At 45.2% G+C, this 26,894-nt stretch overlaps 2 protein-coding genes across 2 annotated transcripts in view; one reads left to right on the forward strand and one right to left on the reverse strand.

Moving 5' to 3' along the window:
• Window positions 1-746: 746 nt before the first annotated feature.
• On the reverse strand, window positions 747-25,205 carry ANGEL1 (angel homolog 1). Its single transcript, XM_045901290.3, has 10 exons — window positions 25,067-25,205; window positions 21,445-22,020; window positions 20,313-20,539; window positions 19,782-19,851; window positions 18,758-19,191; window positions 16,427-16,553; window positions 16,007-16,117; window positions 4,583-4,652; window positions 3,908-4,071; window positions 747-3,149 (listed from the first exon to the last, which is right to left on the reverse strand). Exons 1-10 carry the CDS (start codon window positions 25,128-25,130, stop codon window positions 2,989-2,991), a joined length of 2,004 nt encoding a protein of 667 aa, XP_045757246.1. The 5' UTR covers window positions 25,131-25,205; the 3' UTR covers window positions 747-2,988.
• Window positions 24,494-26,894, forward strand: part of LRRC74A (leucine rich repeat containing 74A) — a 44,309-nt gene continuing 41,908 nt past the window's right edge. The window contains exon 1 of the mRNA XM_064571756.1: window positions 24,494-24,650. The gene's annotated coding sequence lies outside the window, so the exon portion shown is untranslated. The remainder of the gene's footprint in view (window positions 24,651-26,894) is intronic.

Below are 26,894 nucleotides of genomic sequence, written 5' to 3' on the forward strand. Positions count from 1 at the left end.
CTGGGGACACACCTCAAAGCTTAGAGCTGCAAAATAATGCCTCGCCCATGGGCAAACTACGCAGCCAGGCTGGGGGGAACTACCCACCCTCAATGCCTACCAATGATACTCTGCAAGTCTTAGCACCCCTTGCTTGCCAAAGCCCAAACGACACAATTTCAGATCTGAAAATTCCTCACAAGTGGAAAAGATTATTACTTTAATTCCTATTTCACCAAGATATAAAACACAACAAGGAATGAACTTACCCACAGTCACCAAATGACCAGGCCAATATGTATCTCTGGCTGTTTCCTTTCGGCTGAATCCCAACCCAGGTGGTTCAACAGAAGCACCAGGTAACTTTAAATAATTCAGATTCTCAGAGGCTGATTCAGAGGTATGGGGTCTGAGATTCTACTCAGGCAAGGCAGGAAGCCACACCTAGTTTCAGGCTTCCCAGGGGCATGTGGGCTTCATGGACCTGCTGCAGAAGGAGACTGGAGGAAGACGAAAGTACCAGCAGAATGAGGCCCAGAAGGGAAACCTTCCCAGCGACAGATGGCCCACAGTCCAGCTCTGACTCCAGCATGTAAAAGAGATGATCAGAAATAGGCACTGAGCAAGAGGCAACTGCCACACACACATCACGCCTCACGCAGCTGCCATGGCTTTGACCAAGAAAATGCTTCTCACCCTACGTTCCATTCAGACTCTCCTGAAATGCATGTGGACCAGGGGAAGATATGGTGGCAGCAGACGGAATGGGAATGAAAGCAGCTGAAGGAGCTGTCCTCCAACTTGGTGAGGAGGGAGAAGAGAGCTGGACCCCAACAAAAGGCAAGCGAGGAGGCTTCTTCAGGCCCTGTTCCTCACAGGCCTCAAAGCAGCAGGGATATGTGCCAATTATCACAGGGCCATTATACCTTTCTCAGGTCAAGCTTTAGCACCTGAGAACCCAGCCCAGGATCGGTCTCTTCCTCTCGCCCACCTCACTCTCCAGGCCTTCTCTCCCCCATGCCTTTCAGGATCCTAACAAAATGATCAGCAGTAGGGGGGAAATGGTAAACCTTTATTTGGAAAAGAGAGCTTAAATGACCACTTAAAACCCCCATTTCATTTCCAAAACAGAAACAAATAAGAAAACAAGGAAAAGATCATTTATAAAACTCCTGCCCTCTGCCATCTTGAGGCATTTTAAACTGCATTTCCTGGCAGAAGAGAACAGTGATGGGCCATAGTCCTGAAAACCAAAAGGGCACTGACTTGAGACCATCTCAGGAGGTGCCCGGGGAGAGAGAAACACAATGAACGATGGGTAGGGTGTGGACAGGTGGGCCTGGGGCTCAGACAGGCACATGCCCAGTACCCAGGATACAATGTTCAAAAATACACACGCACAGATAAATTCCCCAGTACCTGGGCATGGAAAGCTTATAACCATGAACACAGCAGCAGAATTCAGGCGGGGTCTTTGGCTTTCAAAACAAGGGGGAGAGAAGCTCTGGCTAACTGTCCCTAATCTAGCCTCTCTGCCATTCCCTTCAGTCCCATTCCGGAGGCCGAGCGGGGCAGCAGCAAGGCTAATCTGCAGAGACCAGCAGCTGTTCTGAGTTGAGGGAGGTGTGAGGAGCTGCCGGCCCAGGAGCACCCAGGCTGCACCCCAGCTATGAAAGATTAAGGCATGCAGGTGATACATGTGGGCAAGGGGCCCCCCGAACGGGCCAGGGTGGCCCTGTGCTAGGAAGAAAAGCCCTGGCAATGAGCAGCTGAGGCCCTGCTGGCCAGAACAAATCCTAAAGCACCGCCCCCTCGAGTTCTTGGACAGGTCTTGCCCAAGGCCATCTTCTGCAGAGAGGGTTTGGCCCCACCTAAGTATCAGGCTTTTTTAGGAGAAAATGGACAGGAATGGGGGAAGCAGCGAGGTAAAAAGTCGTGGGAGGAAAGGAACAGAAGACAGCTTCGGAGGTGTGCAGAGGAAAGAGAACAAGTCCCTGAGGTCTTGGGTCCCGGCTGAAGTGGCCGCACAGCCTGCCTGCTCTCACCGCTGCCAGGACTCCCACCCTTGCCCCAGTTCTGCAGGGGGCAGAGTCCAGTGAGACAAGAGTTTCCTGAAGGTTCTTTCTAGTCCTTTAAACCTCAAACTCTTATTCCAGTCCACTCACCCCACACAGGGGCTCACACTGGCACCTCTCTCACAGCGGCCTGGGGAAAGGGACGAGCCCTAGAGAAAGCGTGCCAGGGCTGTGGGAGCTCTGGGTCCGAGGCTCAGAGGCTGCTGCGGCAGGCAGTGCAGCCCCGAATCTGCTGTTCCAGGCTATGAGGCCCATTCATTCCCAGCGGCCAGATGCCCTGGGTGGCATGACGAGCGCCTCATGAGACACAGGGGATAAAAGGGGAGAGGGGCCCATGCCCCTGCTGCTGCGTGGCAGCACACAGCTACCAGGTCATGCCCTCGACCTGTCAGGAGGGCGACAGCCCCGGTGTGGAAAGTGGGCTGGTCAGAGGCAGGCACGGCCGTACAGAGGAGTCCCACCCCGAGAGGACACATGCACGCTACGCACCTCACATGTGTGTGCCTGGCAAGACGGCTGGGCCCAGAGGCCATGAAAGCAGAAAGAAGATTGGGTTAGAAGATACCATCAAGAAACGGCCTGAAACCAAATAACCAATGAGATCAATAGCTCCCACAACCCTGGTAATTAAAAATTAAGGGGGAACGCTGGATACATGGAAGGAAAGGGGAAACCACCACCCTTCGGCCTCTCCCAGGGCCACTGAGTATGTGGCACAGGATTAGGAAGAGGTTGGGGCGGGGCAGGGACCACAGGCAGAGAACGTGGACAGGCCTGGAGAAAATCTAACCATGGGAAAAGGGAAATGGGAAGGGGAGAGGAGGAGAGGGGACGTAAGTTTCTTGGATCTAAGTTGCCAGAAGCATGGGGTATTTCCAGTCTCTGATCCAGTGAGCTCTTCTGGAAGAGAAGCTCTCTTCCCCTGGGAGCCCCATCATGGGGCGGTGACTTCCATCCCAAAGCTGGCCAGCAGGCAGAGGTGGTCTGAAGAGCAGAAGGGGTTGGGTAAGCCGTTGGCAGCCCAGAGAATCTCTTCAGAGAGGAGGGAGAGACGGCCCAGAAGCTTGAGAGTCCCATCTTGATACAGCCTGCGATCTGGGGCACAAAGCAGAAGCCAGTGGGGAAAGTAGCCACGGCCACTACATGGGGTGGCTGGGGCCTGTGGGAGCTATGCTTTATGGAGGCTGCATCCCCTTGGCTCCCCCGCCCTCCCCCACCTCCCCCTGCTGCCTCTGGCTGAGGCCTCACTTTCTCAGATACTCTGATATATCAATGAATGAAGCAGGGTGTTTTCAGGGAGAATGTGGCAACCGGAGAATGTGTGCCCAGGCCCAGCATCTATGAAAACTTCGGATTTTCCGAGAAAAGCTGGAAATCCAGATTTTCTACATAAAATCTGATTTTTTAAACATAGGGAATCAATTCAAACATTTTAAAAGACATGCTTTAAATAAAACAGGCATGTAGCTGGTAGGCTGCCACACTGTGACTGCCAGTAGAGGGTGAAGAAACAAGAAATAGGGTCTCTAACCTAACCAAGTCCCTCACTAAATGGCTGCCATGTTCAAAACCCACTTGCCTCCTGGTGCCCTATTTTTACCTCTTAAACAGAGGTAGGGCTGGTTCTGCCCACCTCTCTCTAATGCTGCAAAGATAAAAAGAGAAGGCAGGCAAGTGGCCTAAGGGAATTATGATGAGGATGACCAGTGCCAGGAAGGTATGAAATGTGCTCTTTTGCGAGTCTGCTCTTTTGCCAGCAGCCCAAGCCATGTGACCAAATGCCTGCCCTACCATCAGCTGTTCCCAAGGACTTCTGAGGATGGCTTCTATGAACCCAGGATCCACAGGCTTACCAGTTCTGTTCCCATTCTCGCAGGACTCAGCTGAGAAGAAGATGTAATCCACTGTCGTTCCAAGACCCAAGGGCATTGTGGTGACTTCTGGGCGGCCATGCTGGGGCAGAAAGTGAGTATATACTGAGGTCAGGTGAAGGCAGTGCTGGATGGTGCCTACAGTCCTGCAGGGATGAAGGGGAAGAGGTCAGTCAACAAACACTGAAATTTTCTCAAAGTCACTTCCTCTACGGGTTTTATGGTTTTTAAGGGACAATCCCAAATAACTCTATCTCAGCAGATTCCTTCCCATGCTAGTAAGAGGCAAATGGTCTTAGCTAAAATTAGCCTAGAAACAGACACATTTATATGCAGTCCCCCTGACCTTCCTCACCCCACCCCCACCCCACTCTCCTCTCATTACCTGGTAAAGTATACCTAATGTACCCTGTCCAGGGGTCAGCAAGTTCTTCTGTGAAGCCTTACTCCCTGAGGAAGAGTGCATGGGCTCTTCATCTGCAAGAACCTAGGTGGGTCACCTCTGGCCTCTGCACACCAGCCCTTCCAAAAGCTTAGCACGTATTAGGAGAAGAGAGACCTCAGCAAAAAGTGCCTCAGGAAAGCCAATGAGAATCTCTCTCATTCACCCAGATGGGGGCTGGAAAGCAAGCTGCAGGGAACTGGAAGAAAGATCACCTGGGGAAGACAGGCTCAGGCTCCAAAGTGTCTTCCTCAAGGACAGACTGGGCCCAGCCAGCAGGTCGCTCTGTAGAAGACCAGAGAGAAAAGGTTTTATTATTCCCAGACAGTGAAGCAGGGTCAGAACTTTGCACCCTGGAATCCCTCTCAGATCCTTGACCAGATTGCTCCAAAAGGGGAAAGGGGAAGAGAAGAGGTGATGGGACGAAGAAAACAACAGATCAAAGTTGTAGGAAGGCAGAGACCTTGAATGCAGCCATTTCTTCCCTGGCTCAGCACCTTTTCAAATAATTTATTTAAATTTATTCTTTAGAAATAAATTTATTTCAATTTATTCTTTAGGTAATAGAGTCACACGGTACAAAAATCAAAATGTAGAGAAAAATATCAGTGAAAAGTCTCCCTCCCGCTCCAGGGCTCCTGCCACTCAATTTCCCTCTCCAGAGGCAACCAATGTTACCAATCCCTGTTATATTCCTTCAGAGATTTTCTATCACATACCATCAGCTGTGTGTGTATACATGTATGTGTGCATATACATATGTATGCACACTATGTAACATATATGTATACATTCTTAAATACACATAAATAAGTACACACACATACATGGAAAAAAAATACACATTTCCGGTGACCTTATTATGGACTGAATGTTTGTGTCTCCCCCAAGTATGTTGAAATCCCACCCCCCAGTGAAATGGTATTTGGAGGTGGGCCTTTGGGAGGTAATTAGGTACCCTTGTGTACTGGATTAATGCCCTTATAATAGGTTTGGATCCCAGAGAGCTCCCTCACCCTCTTTCTGCCACATGAGGACACAAGAAGTTAGCACTCAGCAACCCAAAAGAGGGCCCTCACCAGAACTGGATCATTCTGGCACCCTGATCTTAGACTTCCAGCCCCAGAACTGTGAGAAATAAATTTCTGTGGTTTATAAACCATCTAGGCTGTGGTATTTTGTTATAATAGCCCAAACTGACTATGACAACAGGGTAACAAGGATCAACAAAATTGACAAACCCTTAGCTAGACTGACCAAGAAAAAAAAAGACTCAAGTTACTAAAACTAAGAATGAAAGAAGGGCCATCACTACCAACCCTATAGAAATTTTTAAATTATGAGAATAATATAAACAACTGTGAACAGGGTGAATAGGTGGAGATTTGGGGAGAATAGCATGCCTAGAGAGGGCATGGAAGCGTCCCAAATATCTTGCCCTATGCGTCTCTTCCATATGGCTTGTTCCTGAGTTTTATCCTTTTATAATAAATGGGTAATCTGGTGAGTAAAATGTTTCCCTGAATTTTGTGAGCCATTACAGCATATTAATTAAACCCAAGGAAGGAGAGGGTCATGGGAACCTCTGATTTATAACAGCCAGTTGGTCAGAAAGTACAGTTAACAACCTGGACTTTTGACTGGTATCTGAAGTCCAAGAAGGGGGTTGTTGGAAGCACAGGCTGGGCTTGTGACTGGTGTCTGAAGTTGGGGAGTGGGGAAGTCTTACAGGACTGACTGAGCCTTTATTTCATCTGTGGAATCTGGTGCTATCTCTGGGTAGATGGTGTCAGAACTGAATTGAGTTTAACCCCCCCCCTTCTCCATGTTGAATATTAAGTCTCAGAACACCAAAAGAACAATGTAATAGCAAACCAAATCCAGCAAAATATAAAAATGATTATATACTATGACCAAGTACAATTTATCCTAGGAATATAAGGTTGGTTTAACATCTGAAAATCAATTAATGTAATATATTAATAGAATACTGAAGGATAAAAACCACATGATCATCTGAACACACACAAAAAAACCATTTGACAAAATTCAACACTGCTTTACGGAGGGGAAAAAGCAACATAAAAAACTAGACACAGAAGAGAACTTCTCCAACAGGATAAAGGGAATCCACAAAAACCCCAGGGCTCACATCATACTTAACTCACAACACACTTAAAAGCTCTACCCCTAAGATCAGGAAAACAAAGATGTCCACCCTCACCACTCAACTTTAGAGAGGCCTAGCCAGAGCAATCATGGAAGAAGAAGAAATAAAAGGCATCCAGATTAGAATGGAAGAAGTAATGCTAGTTCTGTTTGCAAGATGACATGATCTTTTATACAGAAATCCTAAGAAATCCACTAAAAAACTACTAGAATAAATGAGTTCTCAAGACTGCAACATATAAGAATATACAAAAATTGTATTTCTATACACTAGCAGTAAAAATCCAAAAATGAAATTAAGAAAACATTTCCATTTACAATATCATCAAAATGAATAAAATAGTAATAAAGTTCACAGAAGTGTAAGACTTACACACTGGAAACAAAACATGGGAAGAAATTAAAGATCTAAATAAATGGAAAGACATTCATGTTCACTGATCATAAGATATTATTATTAAAATGGTAATACCTCCCAAACTGATCTATAGATTTCTAGATCCCTATCAAAATCCCAACTAGTTTCTTTGCAGAAATTGACATGCTGATCCTAAAATTCATATAGAAATAAAAGGGACTTAGAAAAAACAAAATAATCTTGAAACCCCACAAAGTTATAGAATGTATACTTCTCTATCTCAAACTTATACAAAGCTGAAATAAGACATTGTGGTACTAGCATAAGGATAGACATATAGTGAACGGAATAGAACTGAGTGTCCAGAAACCTGTATGGCCATGTTCAATTAATGTTTCACAAGGGGAGGGGTGAATGGACAATGACTGCTAATAGATACAGGGTTCCCTTTCGGGAGGGATGAAAATGTTCTACAGTTAGATTCTGGTGATGTACACACAATTCTGAATAGAATAAAAGCCACTGGCTTACACACTGTAAGTGGGTAGATTTTATGGCATATGAATTTCATCACAATAAAGCTGTTTTTTTAAAGGGTAAAGGAATGTTATGGACAACTTCATGCCAACAAATTTAATAATTCAGACTAAATGGAAGATTCCTTTATATACATTTTCCCTGTTGATTTTTTTGTTGTTGTTGGTATTATAAATAGGGTCTTTTCTTCATTATTCTCTTTTAACAAATATATCCTTATTTTTATATATGAATACTATTGTATTTCTGTATATTCATATTGTACCAGCTACTTTCCAGAATTATCTTAATGCTTGTAATAGTTGTTAGTTGATTGGATCACCAGTTATCTAACAACCTGAGCAAGTAATTAACCCTTCCCCTCCATTTTGTTACTTCTGTTTTCTGACCCACATTTCTGTTTCTAAATCTGCTGGCTGGCATCTTTGAATATGGCTAAATAATGACAATGGTCATCCTTGTCTTATTCCTGACTTTGATAGAAATGCTACTACAGTGTCTTCTTTAAGCCAGATGCCAGTATGTGGAGCTGAGATAAATGTGGTTTGGTTTTGGTTTTTAATCTACAGGCCTGCAGCGGCTCCACTCCCCTCCTCCTGCTCCTTACCTCTCCTGTACATTGTTGCCACCATGCACTCTGACTGACCAAGATCATTTTAATGGTGTAAGGGATTAAGGGCAAACCTCAAAGACAAGATGGGTTCAATCCCAGACCATGGCAATAAAGTAAATATACCAATAAAGCCAGTCAACTGAATTTTTTCGGTTTCCCAGTGCATATAAAAGTTACGTTTATACCATACTGTAGTCTTTTAAGTGTGTAATAGCATTGTGTCTAAAAAAAATGTACATACCTTAATTTAAAAATATTCTATTGCTAAAAAATGCTAACCATCACCCGAACTTTCAGCAAGTCATAATCTTTTTGCTGGTGGAGGGTCTTGCCTCAATGTGGATGGCTGCTGACTAATGAGGGTGGTGGTTATTAACGATTTCTCTGTAGCATGCAATGCTGTTTGATAGCATTTTGTCCAGAGAACTTCTTTCAACATTGGCGTCAATCCTCTCACACCCTGCCACTGCCTTATCAACTAAGTTTATGTAATATTTTAAATCCTTTGGGGGCACCTGGGTAGTTCAGTTAAGTGTCTGACTCTTGGTTTCAGCTCAGGTCATGATCTCAGGGTCCTGGGAATCCGCTTGGCGGGGAGTTGGCTTGTCCCTCTCCCCCCTCGCCCTCCACCTCGCTCATGCTCTCTCCCCCTAATAAATAAATAAAATCTTAAAAGAAAAAGAAGCAACTCCTCATAAATTAAAGTTTTATCCTGCGTTGCAGCAATTCAGTCCCATCTCCAGGCTCCACTGCTCATTCCAGTTCTCTTCCTGTTTCCACCACATCTGCAGTTACATCCTCCATTGACGTCTTGAACCGCTCATAGTCATCCCTGAGGGCTGGAATCAACTTCTTCCAAACTCTTGTTAATTAATGTTGGTATTCTGACCTCTTCTCAGGAGTCACAGATGCTCTTAGCGGCATCTGGAACAAGGAATCCTTTCCAAAAGGTTTCAATTTACTCTGCCCAGATCCATCAGAGGAACCACTATCTGTGGGAGCTATAGCCTTACAAAATGTATTTCTTCAATAATAAAACTTGAAAGTCAAAATCATTCCTTGATCCATGGCCTTCACAATGTATACTATGTTAACAGGCATGAAAACGTTAATTTTGTACATGTCCATCAGAGTCTTGGGTGACCAGGTGCACTGTCAATGAACGATAATATTTTGAAAGGAATCTTTTTTTCTGGGCAGTAGGTTTCAACAGTGGGCTTAAAATATTTAGTACATCATGTTGCAAACAGATGTGCTCTCATCCAGGCTTTGCTGTTCCATTTAGAGAGCACAGGCAGCATAGATTTAGCATAATTCTTAGGGCCCTAGGATTTTTGGAATGGTAAATGAGCACTGGCTTCAGCTCGAAGTCACCAGCTGTGTTAGGCCCTAACAAGAGAGTCAGCCTATCCTTTGAAGCTTTGAAACCAGGCACTGACTTCTCCTCTTAAGCTATGAAAGTCCCAGATGGCATCTTCTACTAACAGAAGGCTGTTTCGTCTACATTGAAAATCCATTAAGTGTAGCCACCTTCATTAATTATTTTAGCTGGATCTTCTGGATAACTTGCTGCTTCACCTTGTACTTTTATGTCATGGAGATGGCTTCTTGCCTTAAACACTATGAACCAACCGCTGCTAGCTTCAGACTTTTCTTCTGCACTTCCCTCACTTCTCAGCCTTCACAGAATTGAGGAGAATTAGGGCCTTGCTCTGGACTAGGCTTTGGCTTAAGGAAATGTTATGGCTAGGCTGATCTTCCATCCAGACCACTAAAGTTTCTCCACATCAGCAGTAAGGCTGTTGCTTTCTTATCATCCACATGATCACTGGAGTAGCACTTTTCATTTCCTTCAAGAACTTCTCCTTTGCATTCACAGCTTGTCTTACTGTTTGGAGCAAGAGGCCTAGCTTTTGGCTTTCAACATGCCTTCCTCACTAAACTTAATCATCTCGCGCTTGATTTAGTGGGAGACATGCGACTCTTCCTTTCACTTGAACAGTTAAGAGGCCGTTGTAGGGTTACTAGTTGGCCTAACTTCAATACTGTTTTGTCTCAGGGAACAGGGAGGCCTAAGGAGAGGGAGAAAGAAAGACAGGGGAATGGCTGGTCTGGAGAGCAGTCAGAACACACAAAATATTGACCGATTAGGTTTGCCATCTTATATGGGTGTGGTTCATGACCCTCCAAAACAATTCCAATAATAATATCAAAGATCACTGATCACCATAACAAATATAATAATGATGAAAAAGTCTGAAATATTACAAGAATAACCAGAATGTGACAGATACAAAGTGAACAAATGGTATCGGAAAAATTGTACTAATAGACTTGCTCAATGTAAGGCTGCCACAAACCTTCAATTTGTAAAAAATACAATGTCTGCAAAGCACAATAAAGTGAAGCACAATAAAACAAGGTATGCCTGTATCTAGTTTTTCCTTAATTTAAGGGGGGTCTTTTAAAAAGAATCTAGAATAGATGTTGAATTTTAACAGTCTCTTGGACATTCATATATTTTAATAGATTTTATATATATTAGTATGTTAAGTTATATTAATAGATTTCCCAGTATCAAACAATCTTTGTATTTCTGATATACTCCATTTGGTCATGGTATACTGCTCTTTCAATGTGCTGCTAGATTATTTCCTGATCTTCTACTTAAATTTTCTTTGCATCAGTATTCATAAGTGGAGAATTTTAGCGTTGACAGTTTTTTCTGTCAACTTGCTGCATAAAAATAACCAGCTCCTTTCTTCCTCTGTGCACTGTAATAATTTAAATAGTAATGGAATTACAAGTTCTTTAAAGGTTTGATTAATTCTCCAATCAACCTGAGCCTGGTGTTTTTGTGGTACTACATCTCTGAGAACTTTATGTATTTCTTCCCTACTTAGATTCTCTCTCTCCTCTGTAACCAACTTTACTAAAATACATTTTCTAAAATTAATATATGCCATCTAAGTTTTTGATTTCTTTTGCACTTAGCTGGGCCAAGAACCCCCTTATAATCCTATTAATTATTCTACATCCGGATACTTTTTGTTCCTTCCCTGCCCTTCGAAATGGGTTGGCTAATGGGCCTACCTAATTGACAGCTGTTTTTCTGCCCAAACAACAAACTCCTAGAGTTTATTAGTTCCACTATTTTTCTGTTTTCTAAATTATTCCCATTTGTATCTTCTGTTTTCTTTCAGCTTATTTGTTCTTTTTTTCTAACTTAAGTTGAACGTGTAATTTAGTTACTTTTGTCTTTTCTTATCTACAAATGTAATTCTGTGCCTCTAAATATTCTGTATAATTCCATGAACTTTTCACTGAACAGTTTTAGCTATATCCCACAAATATATGGTACTTTCATTATTATTATTTTCTAGATACTCTGCAATTTTAGCTTAAATTTCACCTTTGACTCAAAAGTTGTTTGAAATTTTCCAGATGATGTTTTCTTTTTTGTTTCTCATTTCTATTTTTACTGCATGTGTGATCAGAGAAAGACTGTATGACTTCTATGTTTGAGATTTACTGAGGTTTTTTTTTTTTTTTTGGTGGTCTAATTCTTAAGAATTTCCTACGAATACTTAAAAAGATGTCCTTGCTTTCAATTTTCAGAGTTTGATATGCAGCAATCAGATTTACCATATACAACATGTTAACTGAAGTCTTCCATATTCTTGGTTATCTTTTTTCTACTTGACCTATCGTGGGCTAAGACAGATAAATTAAAACACTTTACCATTAGTTATTTTCTGACTACTGCTCCTTGTTAAGCCTGCACTTTCACTTTATGATTGTTGATGTAATGTTATTTGAAGCTTAAATATTTATAATGCTAATATCTTCATTTTGAGTTGTATCCTTTACCATAACAATACACCAGAAAACTCTCAGTGAGCAGCAGGACTACAAATGGCTTCCGTCAACAGCAGGTTCTGTCCACGCAGCACTGTGCCCAGACAGCACTGTTCTGGCAGCCACACGGGACTAGGGGCCTCTGCATGCCCCGCCAGGCCAGATGAGCACATGGACCACGGCTGCCTCTCCCGGAGCTGCAGCGTCTTCCTGACCCAGTCAGCACTGGGAGCAGTCAAACAAGTAAGCTCTTCTGCAAGTACTTGGGAAGAGGGTAAGTTGTGTCCAGGCATGGGCCAGTGGAGAAGCTGGATTCAGAACTTTCCTGGCTAGAAAACTGATCAGACAGCTTTCGGTCTGTGGCCATCTGGTCAGTTTGTAAATAGCGGTTACAAAAACCATCTATTAGCCATTGCTTTTTCTATAATGTACTGTATTGGGCATATGGTTTGTTGTTATTTGTTAAAAGACCTGAGGGTCCAGAGTTCAGTGGAAACAGGCAAGTGGTCATGAGAAAGAAAATCAGTAACCCCCTTTCGGTGTCTTTAAGACCATACTGGAAAGAAATCATTAGTAATTGAAAATGTTTACAAGAAGGGGACTTAAAATTTAGATTCTCTTCTCATGAATTATTCCCCAACAAAGGGAGTTGGGGAGAGTGAGAATCACAATGTTTTTATTGCACAACTCGGGTAATGCAGAATTCTCTGGTGCATTGCAGTGTCAGCCAATGGGAAGGTTAGACCACCACTCCTAGCACTGCAGCTCCTTTTGCAACTCACATGCTGCCTAGTAAAACCAGTGTCACAGTCAAGTCAGCAAGTTCTGATGTGCACTGGTGGGCTGCATGACTCCAGTATTAGAGTGGAAATATTCTTTGTTAGCATATCTAAACACATCTTCTAGAAAAAAGATCACATATTATGATCTCCTTATTGCACTTAAGTCTTTCTACTCATGGTGGGAATATAACCTAGTCACTATGGAAAATAGTATGGAAGGTCCTCAAAAAATTAAAAATAGAAATACCATATGACCTAGTAACTCCACTTCTGGGTATTTACCCAAAGAAAACAAAAACACTAATTCAAAAAGATACATGCACCCCTATGTTTACTGCAGCCTCATTTACGATAGCCAAGATATGGAAGCAACCCACGTGTCCATCAACAGATAAATGGATAAAGAACATATAGTGTGTGCACACACAAACACACACACACCCGGAATATTATTCAGCCCTAAGAAAGAATGAAATCTTGCCATATGTGACAACATGGGTGGACCTAGAGGGCATTATGAGTGCAATAACTTAGACAAAGAAAGACAAATACCTTATGTGAAATCTAAAAACCAAAACAAAGAACAAAATAGAAACAGACTCATAAACACAGGGAACAAACCAGTGGTTGACAGAAGGGAGAGGGTGAGGGAGAGGCAAAATAGGTGAAGGAGATTAAGAGGTACAAAATTCCAGTTATAAAGTAAATCATAGGGATGAAAAGTACAAGGTTAGGGAACAGAGTCAATATTGTAATAACTTTGTATGGTGATAGATGGTAACTACACTTACGGTGGATGGGTGTGTTTACTCAAATTTAATCTCAATTTTGAAAATACTGCTATTATTTTACAGTTAGTGAATTGGATATTTTCCCCCTACATAATGATTCTACTTACAAAGTGATCATCAGTATGTGTTTTAAAGGTTCAATTTTGTTATTGAGTTGAAATGCTTGTTTTATGTTTCAAGTACAATACTGTTTTGTTTTGGTTTTTAATAATATATTCTTAACATGAAATGTGGGGTCCTACTACTGTTTTAACTTTAGGATTTTGTAATTATAAAACACTGAGCCACTGCTTCCCTGCCTGAGCCCACTTAATACCAGCAGTCATCTCAGTTCCTGGAACATGCTAGCTGCTTCATGCATGGGGGCCATCATTATCATTAACATTATCGTGATTTCTACAGCTATATAATAGATTTAGTTTTGCAATTAAATAAAAAAACAAACAGAGCCACTGAAATGTTCATTACTTTGTGCAAAATGCTAATTCAAATTAAATTCCTACAAGAAAAAATAAATTCATTGCTTATCACCAGTCCTTCTAATATAGTTTTTCCAGCCATTGCTTGGTTGTTTTAGGTTGTTCTAGCAGTTTGGTCAAGAAAAGCTTTTGGTTGACTATGAAATTCTTGAATCATACCTTCTTTCCTCGAAGCCTTGTTCTCCGGTCTTCTAGAGCTGAATGATAACGTTAAGAAGTCTGAAGCCAACCTGGTTATTTTTACCCTTAAGAGCAGCCCAATCCTTTTGGTTCAACTGCCCAAAGGTTTCTTTTGTCTCTGGCTTCTAGTAACTTCAGTAAGATGTCTTATTGTTGATTCTCCTATGTCATTTTTTTACTGAAACATGGTACTCTCAATTTGAAGACTCAAATCTTTTAATTTGGGGAAAATCTTCCTTGAATCATACCTTTACATATTTCTTCTGTGCCATTATATTGGTTTTCTTCTTTGTGAACTCCAATTATGTGCATGTTGACAGTCTCCTTATCTTCCACTACTATCATTTCTCTCTAATCCCTTTTATCCTTTTACTTCCTTTTTATTTCGCTTTTCTTTCATAGCCTCTGTCTCTTGGCCTGTTTTCAGCAGGATCTATTCCTATTCCTTCTTATGCTGCACCCAATTTTGTCTTCATTTTATGTGATTTTTAAATTTTTTATTCTTTCCTAGCTCTGCAGCTTCCATTTCATCTTCTGATGTCTTGCAATGTGCCTGAACTTATTTTATAAAGGCAATTATTTTTGGACTCTTATTTCATAAAGGCAATTGCTTCATTTTTTTATTCATGGGAAAATAATCATAATCTTTCATATGCTTCATGACAACAATTTTTATCTTTGAGGTAAGCATTCTTTATCTGCCTTTTGTTTTTCCTGTTCCTTCTTCTTTCTTTCTTGCAGTATTATAACACAATTTGCATGCTGGTTCCTTTTAAGCAGCCTGGCTTTGAATTAGTTGAGGTTTTTCTGTACCAGCTATCTGTACAGCTTCTCTAAGGGAAGAACTGGGTATGCATTCCAAGTAACAGGAATATTCCTGATGACCCAGGGTTGTATATGAGTCCTTTTAATCTTTATTTCTCCCCAGCCAAAAGCAATATGCAGCTCTGTAAGTATCTCATTGCTTTTCCTGCCACTCAAACAGATTGCTTAATGCAAATAGGGCTTGATTCCTTGATCAGGCTTTTCTCCAGTGCCTATTAAGACCAAAACAGGTTCAGACAATTCCCTATCACAACCTGTGCATCCTATTCTTGCTGATGAAATAAGGGATTTTAATTTTGTGCCTTGAGGTACACTCCTCACCTTGGAGAAATGCACTGTGCTGGTTCTTTATTGAGATCTACATAGTCCCCAGATAAGTCCTTGCATACTTCCTCCAGCACCCCCGCACCCCTGACAGCACCCCTGTCAGTATTTCACCTCCTGTCACCCCAAGAGAGCAGGTGAGCCTGTGCCACATTCTTGGTTGGCTGTGCCTCTGTGCCTACTTATGTTGTGATTCATGGTTTCAGATACCTTCAGATCTCCTAGTTTTCTCAAAGATGGAGTTTGCATTGCTTTTTTCCATTCTCCTTGTTGCTTTGGAATGGTTTCAGAGACAAGAAGGGGAGAATGTCAAGTGTACTCCACCATGTTTGATCTGGTAGTTCTCAGTAGGAGTAACTTTCTATCACAAGCAGGGCTACCGTCACCTTATGATTTTCAAACCCTGTCATGTGCATCTTCCCTATATGCTGCACACACATTGGTTATTACCAACTTAAGCCTAAAAAGGTTACATGGCTCATCCAAGGTCTCAGACATGATTGGAACTCAAGTCTCTTGATTCCTGGTCCATGTTCTCACTGTGCTGCACATCTATGCGTGTATATGGCCACAGAACTCCACTGACCTTCCTTCTAAGCAGGCTTATTGCCAGAAACTGACCTTAAGAATTATACCTACAAAAAGACTAAGAAACCACATAAGTGACAAATATCAGGGGTGAAGAGGAAAGAAGACCAAGAAAACAAGCTTAGTTTCCATTACCTGGCTTAGTATCTGTCACTCCTTCCACAAGAACCAGTCCTACTGGTCGCTGACAGGCGATGTCACAGAAACGGAATCGCAGCAGGAAGTCTCGGCTATACTTTAGTCTCTCTGCAAACCAGGAAAAGCCATACAGTGAGAGAAAGGAAGAGAAGCCACATGCTGACACCGCCTTAATACTGAGAAGCTTCCAGTGTAGGGACACAGAGGAAGCCTGGCTCTGAAGACAAGCTGATTTTCCAACAGATAGGATTTAAAGTTGTCCATTTCGCCAGGAGGTCATGAGGAGGACAGTGGAAAAAACAAAGGAACTTGCTAAGAGAATTGAGGGAATTACATTTTCTCTTGTCACTAAAATACCAGCTGTCTCCCAAAATGGGCACAGAGGCACAGCCAACCAAGAATGTGGCACAGGCTCACCTGCTCTCTTGGGGTGACAGGAGGTGAAATACTGACAGCAGTCAGTGATGCCCAGGGAGCTGGGCCAGAGTGGCGCCTGCAGCTTCCTCTGGTAAAGCTGATGAGAGAAGTCTTCCTGTCCAGAGACCTAGAAGGAAATAGCAGGTGGGGATGAGGATACCGAGATGGAAAAAGAAAACAGCCCGTGATTTGGGACATGCAGACACACACGAACACAATCACACACTGTGTACATAACATAAGCAAAACGCGTCAGTCTCAGGGGAAGGTTAAAAATAAGGAGCTAATTAAAACCATTTTTTTTTTAAACCAGAAGCACTGAAATAGCCACAAAGCAGAAACAAGGGCTAAGAGAATAAGGTACGTGAGTCAAAGAGAATAGAACTGTATGAACATACAGTCCCCTAAATTTCACCTCAGAAAAATCTACATGAGTCTCCATGGGGAATATCAACTTTCAGGGGGCTTTAATTTGCAGAGGGAAAAGGTTTTATCCTGATCTTCAGATCTTCTGGGATCAAGGTTTAGCATCTTAAGTCCACCACGAGGAAAACACAGGGTCAAACCAAATGGGAAATGCACCAAAGAACTTTACTGTATCTATGTCACCAACCTCGGTCAAAGCCAATGAGCAGCCTGGCAATGGACAGAATGTAGTAGGGAAACACTGGGTAACATCAGTCATCTGCACATCTCCACCGTGTGTAGCAAAATTCCCTTTATTTCATTTAACAACAATAAATATTTGAATGCCAGCTATGTGCAAGACGCTAGCTAAGTGTTGGGGAGAGCGCAATGACAGATACAATCTCTGCCCGTGAAGGACATAAATTTTCAATATGCGATCTCAAGTAAGACAAATCTAAAATTTAATGGTCACTTCCTTACTGTGTAACTTAGGGCAAGTTAGTTAACTCTCTAGGGTTCAATATCCTCTACTATAAAATGGGATAATAATATCACCTACAATTAAGAATCTTGATAATAACAACTGATGGCTGACTGCTTCCTCTGAAGCAGGAACTGGAAAACACTTTACCATGCGTTCTTGTATTCGATCCACGAAACAACAACAAAAAAAGCCCTCTAAAGTGGGTCCCATTGTATCCCTAGTGTATAGATGAGGCATGGGGCTTAAGGAGGTTAACTTGCACAAGGTAGCAGAGCAGGGACTGGAACTCAGGACTGTCGGCTCTTAATCACTATGCTTAATGGCGTGGTCACATGGTAGGCACTTAGTAAATTCTTTTTCCCATTCTCCGAGCTCCTTGATTATAGCAGCTTTCCGACAGGATAAGACCTTTCTCTGCACACATGGGAACCAGGACATTGCTGGCATTTGAGTAACCTCATTAAAATAAAAGCCCAAAGTGCTCAACTATTCAGCCATTTTGTGTCCTTTCTCCACTGCGCCTCGCCAAAAGCTAAGCAATAAGTTGGACAGCAGTGGCCAAACAGAGGAACAGGGAGATTAAGTGACATATAAAGAAATCAGCACAAGCTGAATGTCCATCAGCAGGGCTAAATGGGATAAAACTATGAATCTATGATATCAACATTCAGCAGTTAAAAGGAATGAGATAGACCCATATATACATTGTTGAGTGAAAAAAACCAAGCTACAGAATGAAACATACAGTAATAGGTTTATCATATATCATATGATCATATATCAGCTGTCAGAAGCAATTATAGCACAGTATCGGAGGGCAAGAGCTCTGGGATCCTGGCTCCACCACTAGCTACCTGCATAGCCTAGAGCCAACAAACTGCCAAACTTCTCTACGCCTTAGTTTCCTCACTTAAAAAATGGAAGCAATGATAGAAACTGTCAAAGTTGAGTGAGTTAACACGTGTAAAGTGCCAAAATAGCACCTGGAACCCAAGAAGGGCCTAATAAATGTAAATTATCATTACAATATCACAGGAACATAGATATCACTGTAAATGCATACAGAATATTCTGGGAGACCACCACCAAACTTCAAACAGTTACTACTTCACTCGAAAGGGAAAGGTAAGGAATGTAGGTGATAAAGAGGGTTTTGCTCTTATTTTACAATGTTTGAATTCTTGCCAGGATGCACTTCTGTATTACTTATAAACTAAAAATTAATGATAAAAACTGAAAGGATTTCAAGATGCCAAAGGCACCCTGGAATTTCTAACTTCCAGGCTTGAGTACAGACTATTCACCAGAACAAGAAAAAGCCGGAGGGAGCCAGAAAAGGTGTAACTGAGGTCCCTGCCACAGAAGCAGCACTAGCTGCCCATACCTGAATCTCTCCCTTGGCCGTATTCCCACCCCCGCAGTGGCCTCTCCCATTTCACCTTCCAGGCTGGCATCCCATGGTACTGGAGCTCTCCATCCCTGATGAAGTTGTAGAGAGGTGAATCAGGAACAGAATTCAGATCCCCACACAAGATGATGGGGCAATGGCTGCCATCAGACAACCTGGCTACTTTGTCCACTTCGGCCAAGAGAATGGCCATCTGGGCCAGCTTGACATCACCCCGGCGTGGGTTGTATAGGACATGAGTATTTGCCACACAGAGGGGGGCCACCGACACTTGCCCCAGGCCTTCTGGGACTAGTGGCTGCAGCAGCAACACTAAGCCCACGTTGTCCCGATTGAGGAGCTCCAAGCCAGGCCGGAAGTACTCCACAGGGCTGGCACAGAGCAGACGGAATCTCGTGGGCTTGTAGCAGACAGCACAGCCATCTGTTTTACACCCGGTCCTCCTCTTGTAGAAACAGGTAAAACCTGCAAGGAACACCCGGCCAAGGAGATGGGTCAGAGTCCTCCAAGCTTGAATCCCTCCAACCAGCGGCAGTAGCCGGGGCGTGTGTGCCTATGGCACTGCTCCTGCTGCTCAGGAAGGGGGTTCCTGTCCTTGCCAACTCCTTGGTTCTGCAGACGTCCCCTTACAGTTATAGCCAGGTGACCGAGTGGCTAAAGGGGAAGTAGGACAGAAGGGTGTGAAGCAATATAACTGGATAGGAAAAGCATGGATTCTAGAGTCAGATAAATCAGAGTCCTAGCTCCACAACCTCCTAGCTTTGTAGCTTGGGTGACCTTGAGCAAGTCACACACATTTGCAGAACCTCAGTGTCCTCATTGTAGAAACGGGGATAACAATAACTCAGCCTCACAGGGTGGGTTACTTCAAGGACTAAATGGCAGTAAATGTCAGAATTGCTTTAAAACGGCAGAACTCTTTCTTTCTCACCCATACGGAGGAGGGGCTAGTGCACAGGTGAGACTGAGGATTTACTGAAGCAAAAGGAAAAGATGGTGCCTTCAGGAGAGAGCAGACAGGGCTGGAGGAAGCAAGACCGGTGAACATGCATTACCCATCATTCGCAGAGAAGGCTCCAGCTGCTCCCAGTAATGATCTTCCTGGACTTCCTGGAGACACAGGATCTGGGAAAGTGACAAGGAAACCAATCACTCCAAAGTACCAACAGTGCTAGAAAGTGACTCCCACCCTAGGAGCAGGCACAGAGGCCAGGTGGGAAGCTGCTGCCTGTCTCACGCAGGGTCACACTGGAACTTTCCACAGGGCTGACTCTTCCCACACAGCCACCAGCAGCAAGGACAGGCCTAGAGTTAAGCTGAGCAGACCAGATGCATGCGCTGGATTTTCCCACTTCTTGAATCCCTCAAGTCTCCCTCCCTGCATAAAGGTGCTGGAAAGTGTGCACCCACGGAGTCTTCTCAGCACCTGCCAAAAACTCATTTACTCCAGGCAGGAAAGCTCTAGCCCTAGGCAGAACTCCAATCCTATAAACAACTATGGGGTTGAACTCATTTTCTAAGAGCACTGGGAAATAGCCCACGTTCAAAGCAAATACAAGATGGCACTTCCTCCCCTCTTCACTCACATCGGGGTCCCAGTGCTGGAATTCCTGCAGGAGATTCGCAAAGCGATAGTTCCAATTGAGGATATCTGGATGGCAATGCAGGTAGAGCTCTGAGCTCTGCTGCATCAGGTCCTGGGCCAGGATGTTATAGGACATCAGAGTGAACTGGAACTGAGGGCCATCCCCCGCCTCCAGGCCCTGAGCATCTGGCTGAGCGGAGAAATCCTCCCATTCTCGCCACAAGATTTCTGCAAAGGGGTGGAAAGAAGAGGTCCACAACAAGTACCTGTTATCCTCAGGGCCTGCCATCTCCACTCCTGACTCAGAGATACTATGCCTGAAGTTCCTTTTTTCATCTTCCCTGCCACCCAGGGAATGCCATAGCATCTCTATGGCTATTTGAGCAGCACTCTTAGGACATTTGCAGACTAGATAGTAAGCTCCACAAAGCCAGAGACAACCTTGGCCTGTTCGCCACTGCACCTAGCATAGTACCTGGTACATGTTCAATAAACCTAGGCTGACAATTTCTCGCTTTTGATAAATCTATAGATCTCTAGAGAATCACAGATCAATGTGCTTCATAGTCACCTGAGGTTAAAGACATTTCTAGAGTAATCTCAGCCTTGGGTGTTTCCTAACCTTTAAACTCAAAAAAGCCTGTGGGGCTATAAATCACATGTCCCCACCTCCCCTAGAGCATGGAGCTGCAAAGTGGATTTCAAAGCTATTTGAGCCACAGAACTCATTCTTCAAATTTTAATGGAAGCCAAATATATAACACAGATAAAACCAGAAGATAAAATTCTGGTTGAGGCAGAGAGTGGAGGCCCTGAGATCTCTCCACCACTACTCCTAGAAACAATATCGTGGAGAATCAGAACGAGGGTGTGCTTTCAGTTCTGCCTCTACCTGGCTATGTGACTTCAGGCATGTCCTGCCACCGCTCTGCACCGCGGCTATTTCATTTGAAAGACATGGGGCTGGATGAGACAATCTCTAAGGCCCCTCTAGATCTGATATTGTAAGATTCTCAGAAAAACAGAAGGCAGCAACAGAGCTCGCTGCCAGAGAATCTTCTCTCTAGCAATGGCTCTGCTCACACTGGAGACAAGCTGCTGCCCAGGCTCCCTCAGCCAGTTGTCAGACTCACCATGATATGGGATTTCCATTGGGGGAGGCTGCAACTGCCCCAGGCCATCAAAAGGCCAGATGGGAGCCTCTTCCTGGGGCATAGGCTCGGGTGCTATGCTCCAGGCCACCACTGCGGGGTCCTCTTCCCACTGCTCTGCAGCCAGGGCACCCACTGGGAGGACAGCACAGTCTGCATACTGGGGGCCGGTCTGCATGGGGACAGCTGCCCACATTGGGACCTCGACCTCTGGCAGTGGCTCCTCTCCTAGCACCTCGGGGAAAGGCTCCTCCAGGTTCTCTGCTGCCCGCAGGTCACTCAGCTGCCTGCTGGACCACTTGTCCTCTGAAGCAGCATCCTGTTCTCCGGGATTATCCATCAGGAGCGCCAGGCTGCTCTGGGCTAGTCCCTTATCTACAAGGGGACCCTCACTCGAAGTTGAGAGCACCTGGCTCGACCCTTCTTCTCGCCACTGCTGTAGCAGGCCCTCACACTCCTCCTGGTCGGGCCCCCGAGGGGCCATGGCAAAGTTGCCCTCTACCTGGGTGGACGAGCTCTTCGCCAGGAGGGCATTTTTTCGACATGTGAAGAAAGCATCTAAGAAGCAAGCCAAAATATCATGTTATAAGATGACAATGTCCCCCAATCCGTACTCTTCTCCCAATTAGAACAAAAGTCCCATACAAGCAAGAATCACATGCACCTTGATCATCGTGGTACCATCCATCACTGAGCCTGCCCATTTTAGTGCCTGGAATGCCATCATCATTAGCATAAAGTGCTTACTATGTGCCAGGTACTATTCTAAGTGCTTGACAAGTACTAACTAATTTGTATGGTAGGGATCTGATATATATTCAGTGCTTGAATGAAAGAATGGCCGTCCCGGGGCACCTGGGTGGCTCAGTCGTTAAGCGTCTGCCTTCGGCTCGGGTCGTGATCCCAGAGTCCTGGGATCGAGCCCCGCATCGGGCTCCCTGCTTGGCGGGAGGCCTACTTCTCCCTCTCCCACTCCCCCTGCTTGTGTTCCCTCTCTCGCTGTATCTCTGTCTGTCAAATAAATAAATAAAATCTTAAAAAAAAAACAAAAAAAGAATGGCCGTCCCACATAATCTAGGACAGAGATGGTAACATATAACCACCACCCCCCTTTTATCTCGAGGTTACAACTCCTATTAAGCACCAACTCTCTGGTTCTAAGGGCCACATTACCTTGGAACCAGAACTTGACCATGAATCAGAACTGTGGGTTATAATCTAGCATTGAAACTAACAAAACATGTGATCTTGGACAATGCCCCTAGTAAGAGGGGCTCACTCTTGACTGTAAAGGGGGACAGGGGAAGTTTGAACTACATAATCTCCAAGAGCCTTTCTAGTTCTATAAATCCCCTAATCTATAAATACATTCCAAAAGAAAAACTCCTGAGGTAGACAAAAAGGGAGTCTCAAAATCTATACAATTTACTTCTTGGCAAAGGCCCTTGCTCTTTTTCTCGAAGCTATATATTCTATTCATAAATCTTCACAAACTTCATTATCAGCCTTCCCATTCCATAACATGCCAGAAGCTGTAAATCGGAAGGTGCCAACAAGTGACAGCAAGAGACAGCTGTCATCTCTCTGCCACAGCGGCCACAAATGACAGCCAACAGGCAAGAAAGCAAGTGGGAAAACTCTAATATTAGAGCCCCCAAACTCCAAGCACAGTATTTTGGTGCAAACACCCACACTCACTAACTCACTTATTTACAGCACAAGACAGGGACACGCTCACCCTCAATCACCAGAGATTCATTTTATCAGCTCTATTTTTTAAAAGGCAAGAAAAGCTTCAAAATGGTTCAAATGTTGAAAGATACTATCTTATTTATAGTCTATGTGGATTTATGTCCCTCTAACCCAGTGGTTTTCAACCAGGGGTAATTTTGCCCTCAGGGGACATGTGGTATTATCTGGAAACACAGTGGATGTCAAAACTGTGGGGATGCTACTGGCATCTAGAGGTTAGTGGAGAAGGATACTACTGGACATCCTGCAGTGCAAAGGACAGCCCCACAACAAATCATCCAGACCCAAATGTCAATAGTGCTGAGATTGCGAAACCCTGCTTTAAATCCATGAACTTCATTGCTGGCTTTAATCTCAGATTTGCTAATTCCCTGTCCCTTGAAACATCCTCTGCATACCAGATGGCAGAGGTTCTCTGGTTTATGTGTGTGAGGGCACTTGTTTTCCAATTTCGCAGATTTGTGGTGGTGGTGGTGGTGGTGGTTGGTTTTTCAACAGAATTGTTTTATAGGAAGGAAGGAGGGAAAGAAGGAAGGAGGCAGGGAGGGAGGGAGGGAGGAAGGAAGGAAGGGAGGGAGGAAGGAAGGAGGAAGGAAGGAAGGAAGGAAGGAAGGAAGGAAGGAAGGAAGGAAGGAAAAGAAAGAAAACCTTCTGTAAAAACCAAATACACAAAGTTTAAAAAAAGTGGCACTACTTTAATGGGGGAGAGAGGGAGGTGGTCCCTCCTCTGAGATCTCTAAATTCTGACTACCGGCCTAGAAACCTGTAGACTAGTATACGTCACCAAGGCTACCATGTTGGACATCGGGAGAGCTCCAGAAATGACAGCAACATGGATAAAGGAATATGCTTTAATTCTCTGAAAACAATGACTTCCGTGGAGTTTCTCATCCGGAATTGAGTGTCTACTACATTCTGGGCAGTGTGCTAGCACTGGAGATACAGGGAGCAAAACAGTCATGGCCCTGCCCTCCTGGAGCTTGCATTCCAGCGGCAGACACACAGAAATAAATAAATGAATTTACACACTCACACACACTGTGTAAAGTTCCAGAAAGGAAAAGCACAGAATGCTGTTGAGCGCTTATTTCTACAAGAAAGCAGCTCCTGGTCTATCCCGCCCTCTAAATTGCCAGAGAACATTCTGGGCGTTCTGTGGGAAGTGATTCTCCTAAGAGCCTCGGGAATTTCAAAGACCAGGAATGGCAGCGCAGGCAGATGATGAAAAAGTGAAAGAATAACTCTCTTCTCGCTCTGAAGGACCAGCTGGGCATCGGCCCCTCCCCGCCGCATCCCTAAACGCACGGGAGACTGCTTCAGAGCTGGGGTTTATGGGCTCTCCGGGTTGTGAGCACCAGTTTTTCAACCAAAGCCTCGGCTGGAAACGGGAGAGGCGGCCGTGAAAGGCGAGTGTGGAGTAACCCGGGGGAAGGCAGGTACGTGCGGGTCTTCGGCCCACAGACCCCCCGCCCCCGACAATTCGGGGCGCTCGCCTCGACCCGAGTTGCCAACCCTCGCCGACCCCTCCGGGCAGTGACTCTGCGGACCCCTGAAAGCTGTGCACCCCCGGGGCCCGGGAAGGACGGCTCCCGCCCCTTCGCCGGCCCCCTCCCACGTTAACTGTGGCCGGACGCCACCAGGCCACAGGCGCGGGGAGAGGAGGGGCGCCGGCCGGGCCCGGGCCTCGTGGGGCCCAGGACGGACACCGGGGGCCGAGGGCCGCCTCCCCACACCTTGGTCGGGGAGAAGTGGTCGTGAGGCCCGACGCGCCGCACGCCGCCCCAGGCCCCGCGGGGCCCCGCCGACGTGGGCCCGGGCCTGGCACCCGCCTGCCAGGACGCGGGGCCGGTACCTGAGAGCGCACGGAAGAGGCGCGCGGCGGGCAGCAGCAGGTAACACAGGCACGACGCGATCATGGCCGGCCGCCGCGCTCGTGCCCGCGCCCGCCTCCCCTCCTCACCGCCGCCCGCGGGGTCTCTCTCGGCTCGGCCCCGCCCCCGGCCCCGCCCCCGGGCCGGCTCACGTGGTACCGCTGCGCTTCAACAACAACTTTATTGGGAGCGCAGTGCCACGCGGGGGCCCGCGGGGGCGGGGAGCCTGTTCCCGTGGTAACGGCCCGCCTAGCTCCCCGAAGCATCCAGCGGCCCAGTTTGAAAATTAAGCGCCTCGCTGGAGGCTGCATAGTATCGTTCCAGGGCCGCAGTTTCATTCCCACTTTTGCCACCTAACTAGGGGTCCCCTTGGGGTACACTATAACCTCTCCGTCCCGCAGTTTCCTCACCTGTAAAATGAGGGGCTGGACTTTCTCTAAAGCCTCACCAGCCCCGGCTTCTATAATCTCTCTCTTCTCATCCCAGAGAAGAGAGCGCGTTCTTCCCCATTTGTTTTCTTTTCCTGACTCTGCTCAGTCTTCCCCAGCTCAGATTCTAGGTCACAAATTAAGTCCACACCTTTGTCTCCTTTCCCATCCTATTCCCAATGAGCCCTCTTTTTACCCAATCTGGAAAAAAGGGGGTGTCCCATTGGGAAGGGAGTCGAAGGCAGGGGGAAAAGCTCCACAAGGCAGGGACCGAGTCTGGTCGGTTGGTTTTCATTGGGGTGTCTCTCCAGGGCTTACAACAGTGCCAGGCACAGAGAAGGGACCAAATCTTTGTTGACCGAACAAAGCAGGGATCACTAAATGAAGGCCGGGGTTTCTGTCAATTCTGTGCTACCCGAAGACCTCTTTGAGTCTCTCTTCCGCATCCCTCACCCTCAGTCTACCCCAGCCACGTTGGGAAGCAAGGACTGTGTCATACTCCCAAGTTCAGTACCTAGTGTCTGAGCTGTGTGATTCCCGATTTGTGGCTGGAGCCTCGGTTGCTCGGGGAAGCCCTCTGGGGAGTCACCAGATCCAGGACCAGCTGGGTACATCATAACACTGAAAGGCTAAAAGGAAGAAGAAGGAGAAAGTCAGTCTGGCTTCCACCAACAGCACTCACCCGTTGCCTGAGATGAAGCAGCGGCCCCAAGGGCAATCTGAAGATTGGGAAGCCTCTTAGAAACTAGCACACAAACGTCAGCTCTGCCTAAGGAGCCCCCAAAGCCAGGCCCGCTCCTTTTAGGTGCCTGAAATAAACCTTCCTTGTAACTTCCTTCCATTTTGTCCCAATGGTTACCCAGAAGTCCAAGTTCTAAATCAGATCCTAAATCAAGGTACTTACCTAGAGCCTATGTTTATCATTTTGGGAAACGAGGGTTCCCTTATCCACTTGGAAATATTTTAAAAATACAAATTGCTAGGCCCTACTCCCAGGGTTCTGATTTAACAGGTCTGGAACGGGGCCCTTAACACAGACCAAGTTATTCTGGTGGACAGTTTGGGAACCTCTGCTAAAGGACCTGCCTTCAACTGTACTGTTCAATGCATGTGTGAGCAAAATGTGTCAGGCCAACCGATGCCAGCCTCCTTCAGAGGCTTTTCCCCAAGGCCAAGTAAGTGAGACTGCCCTCTTTCTGTTTCCCAATCCATAATCAGCTATGTTGAAAAGCGTAGGGGGATGTGAGCATCACAAGGTTTGGAGTTAGACCACCTGAGTTCAGATCTGGCTCAACCAACTTTACACCTGTGGAACCTCTCAGGTCACTGAACCTCTTAGAGCCTCAGTTTCCTCCAACCTAGGGTAAACTCTTAGTGTTTA

Source organism: Mirounga angustirostris, unplaced genomic scaffold (assembly GCF_029215605.1).
Source record: "Mirounga angustirostris isolate CCGP_5_RB_7025 unplaced genomic scaffold, mMirAng1.0.hap1 SCAF_9, whole genome shotgun sequence".
Classification (NCBI taxonomy): domain Eukaryota; kingdom Metazoa; phylum Chordata; class Mammalia; order Carnivora; family Phocidae; genus Mirounga; species Mirounga angustirostris.

Excerpts from the sequence above, each read along its gene's own strand:
- ANGEL1 (XM_045901290.3), bottom strand. The coding sequence starts at position 25,130 with ATGATCGCGTCGTGCCTGTGTTACCTGCTGCTGCCCGCCGCGCGCCTC. Across the intron at positions 20,540-21,444 it reads AATGGAAATCCCATATCATG|AAATCTTGTGGCGAGAATGG; the intron begins GTGAGTCTGACA and ends ACCCCTTTGCAG. Across the intron at positions 3,150-3,907 it reads CGAGAATGGGAACAGAACTG|ATCGCAGGCTGTATCAAGAT; the intron begins GTAAGCCTGTGG and ends TTTGTGCCCCAG.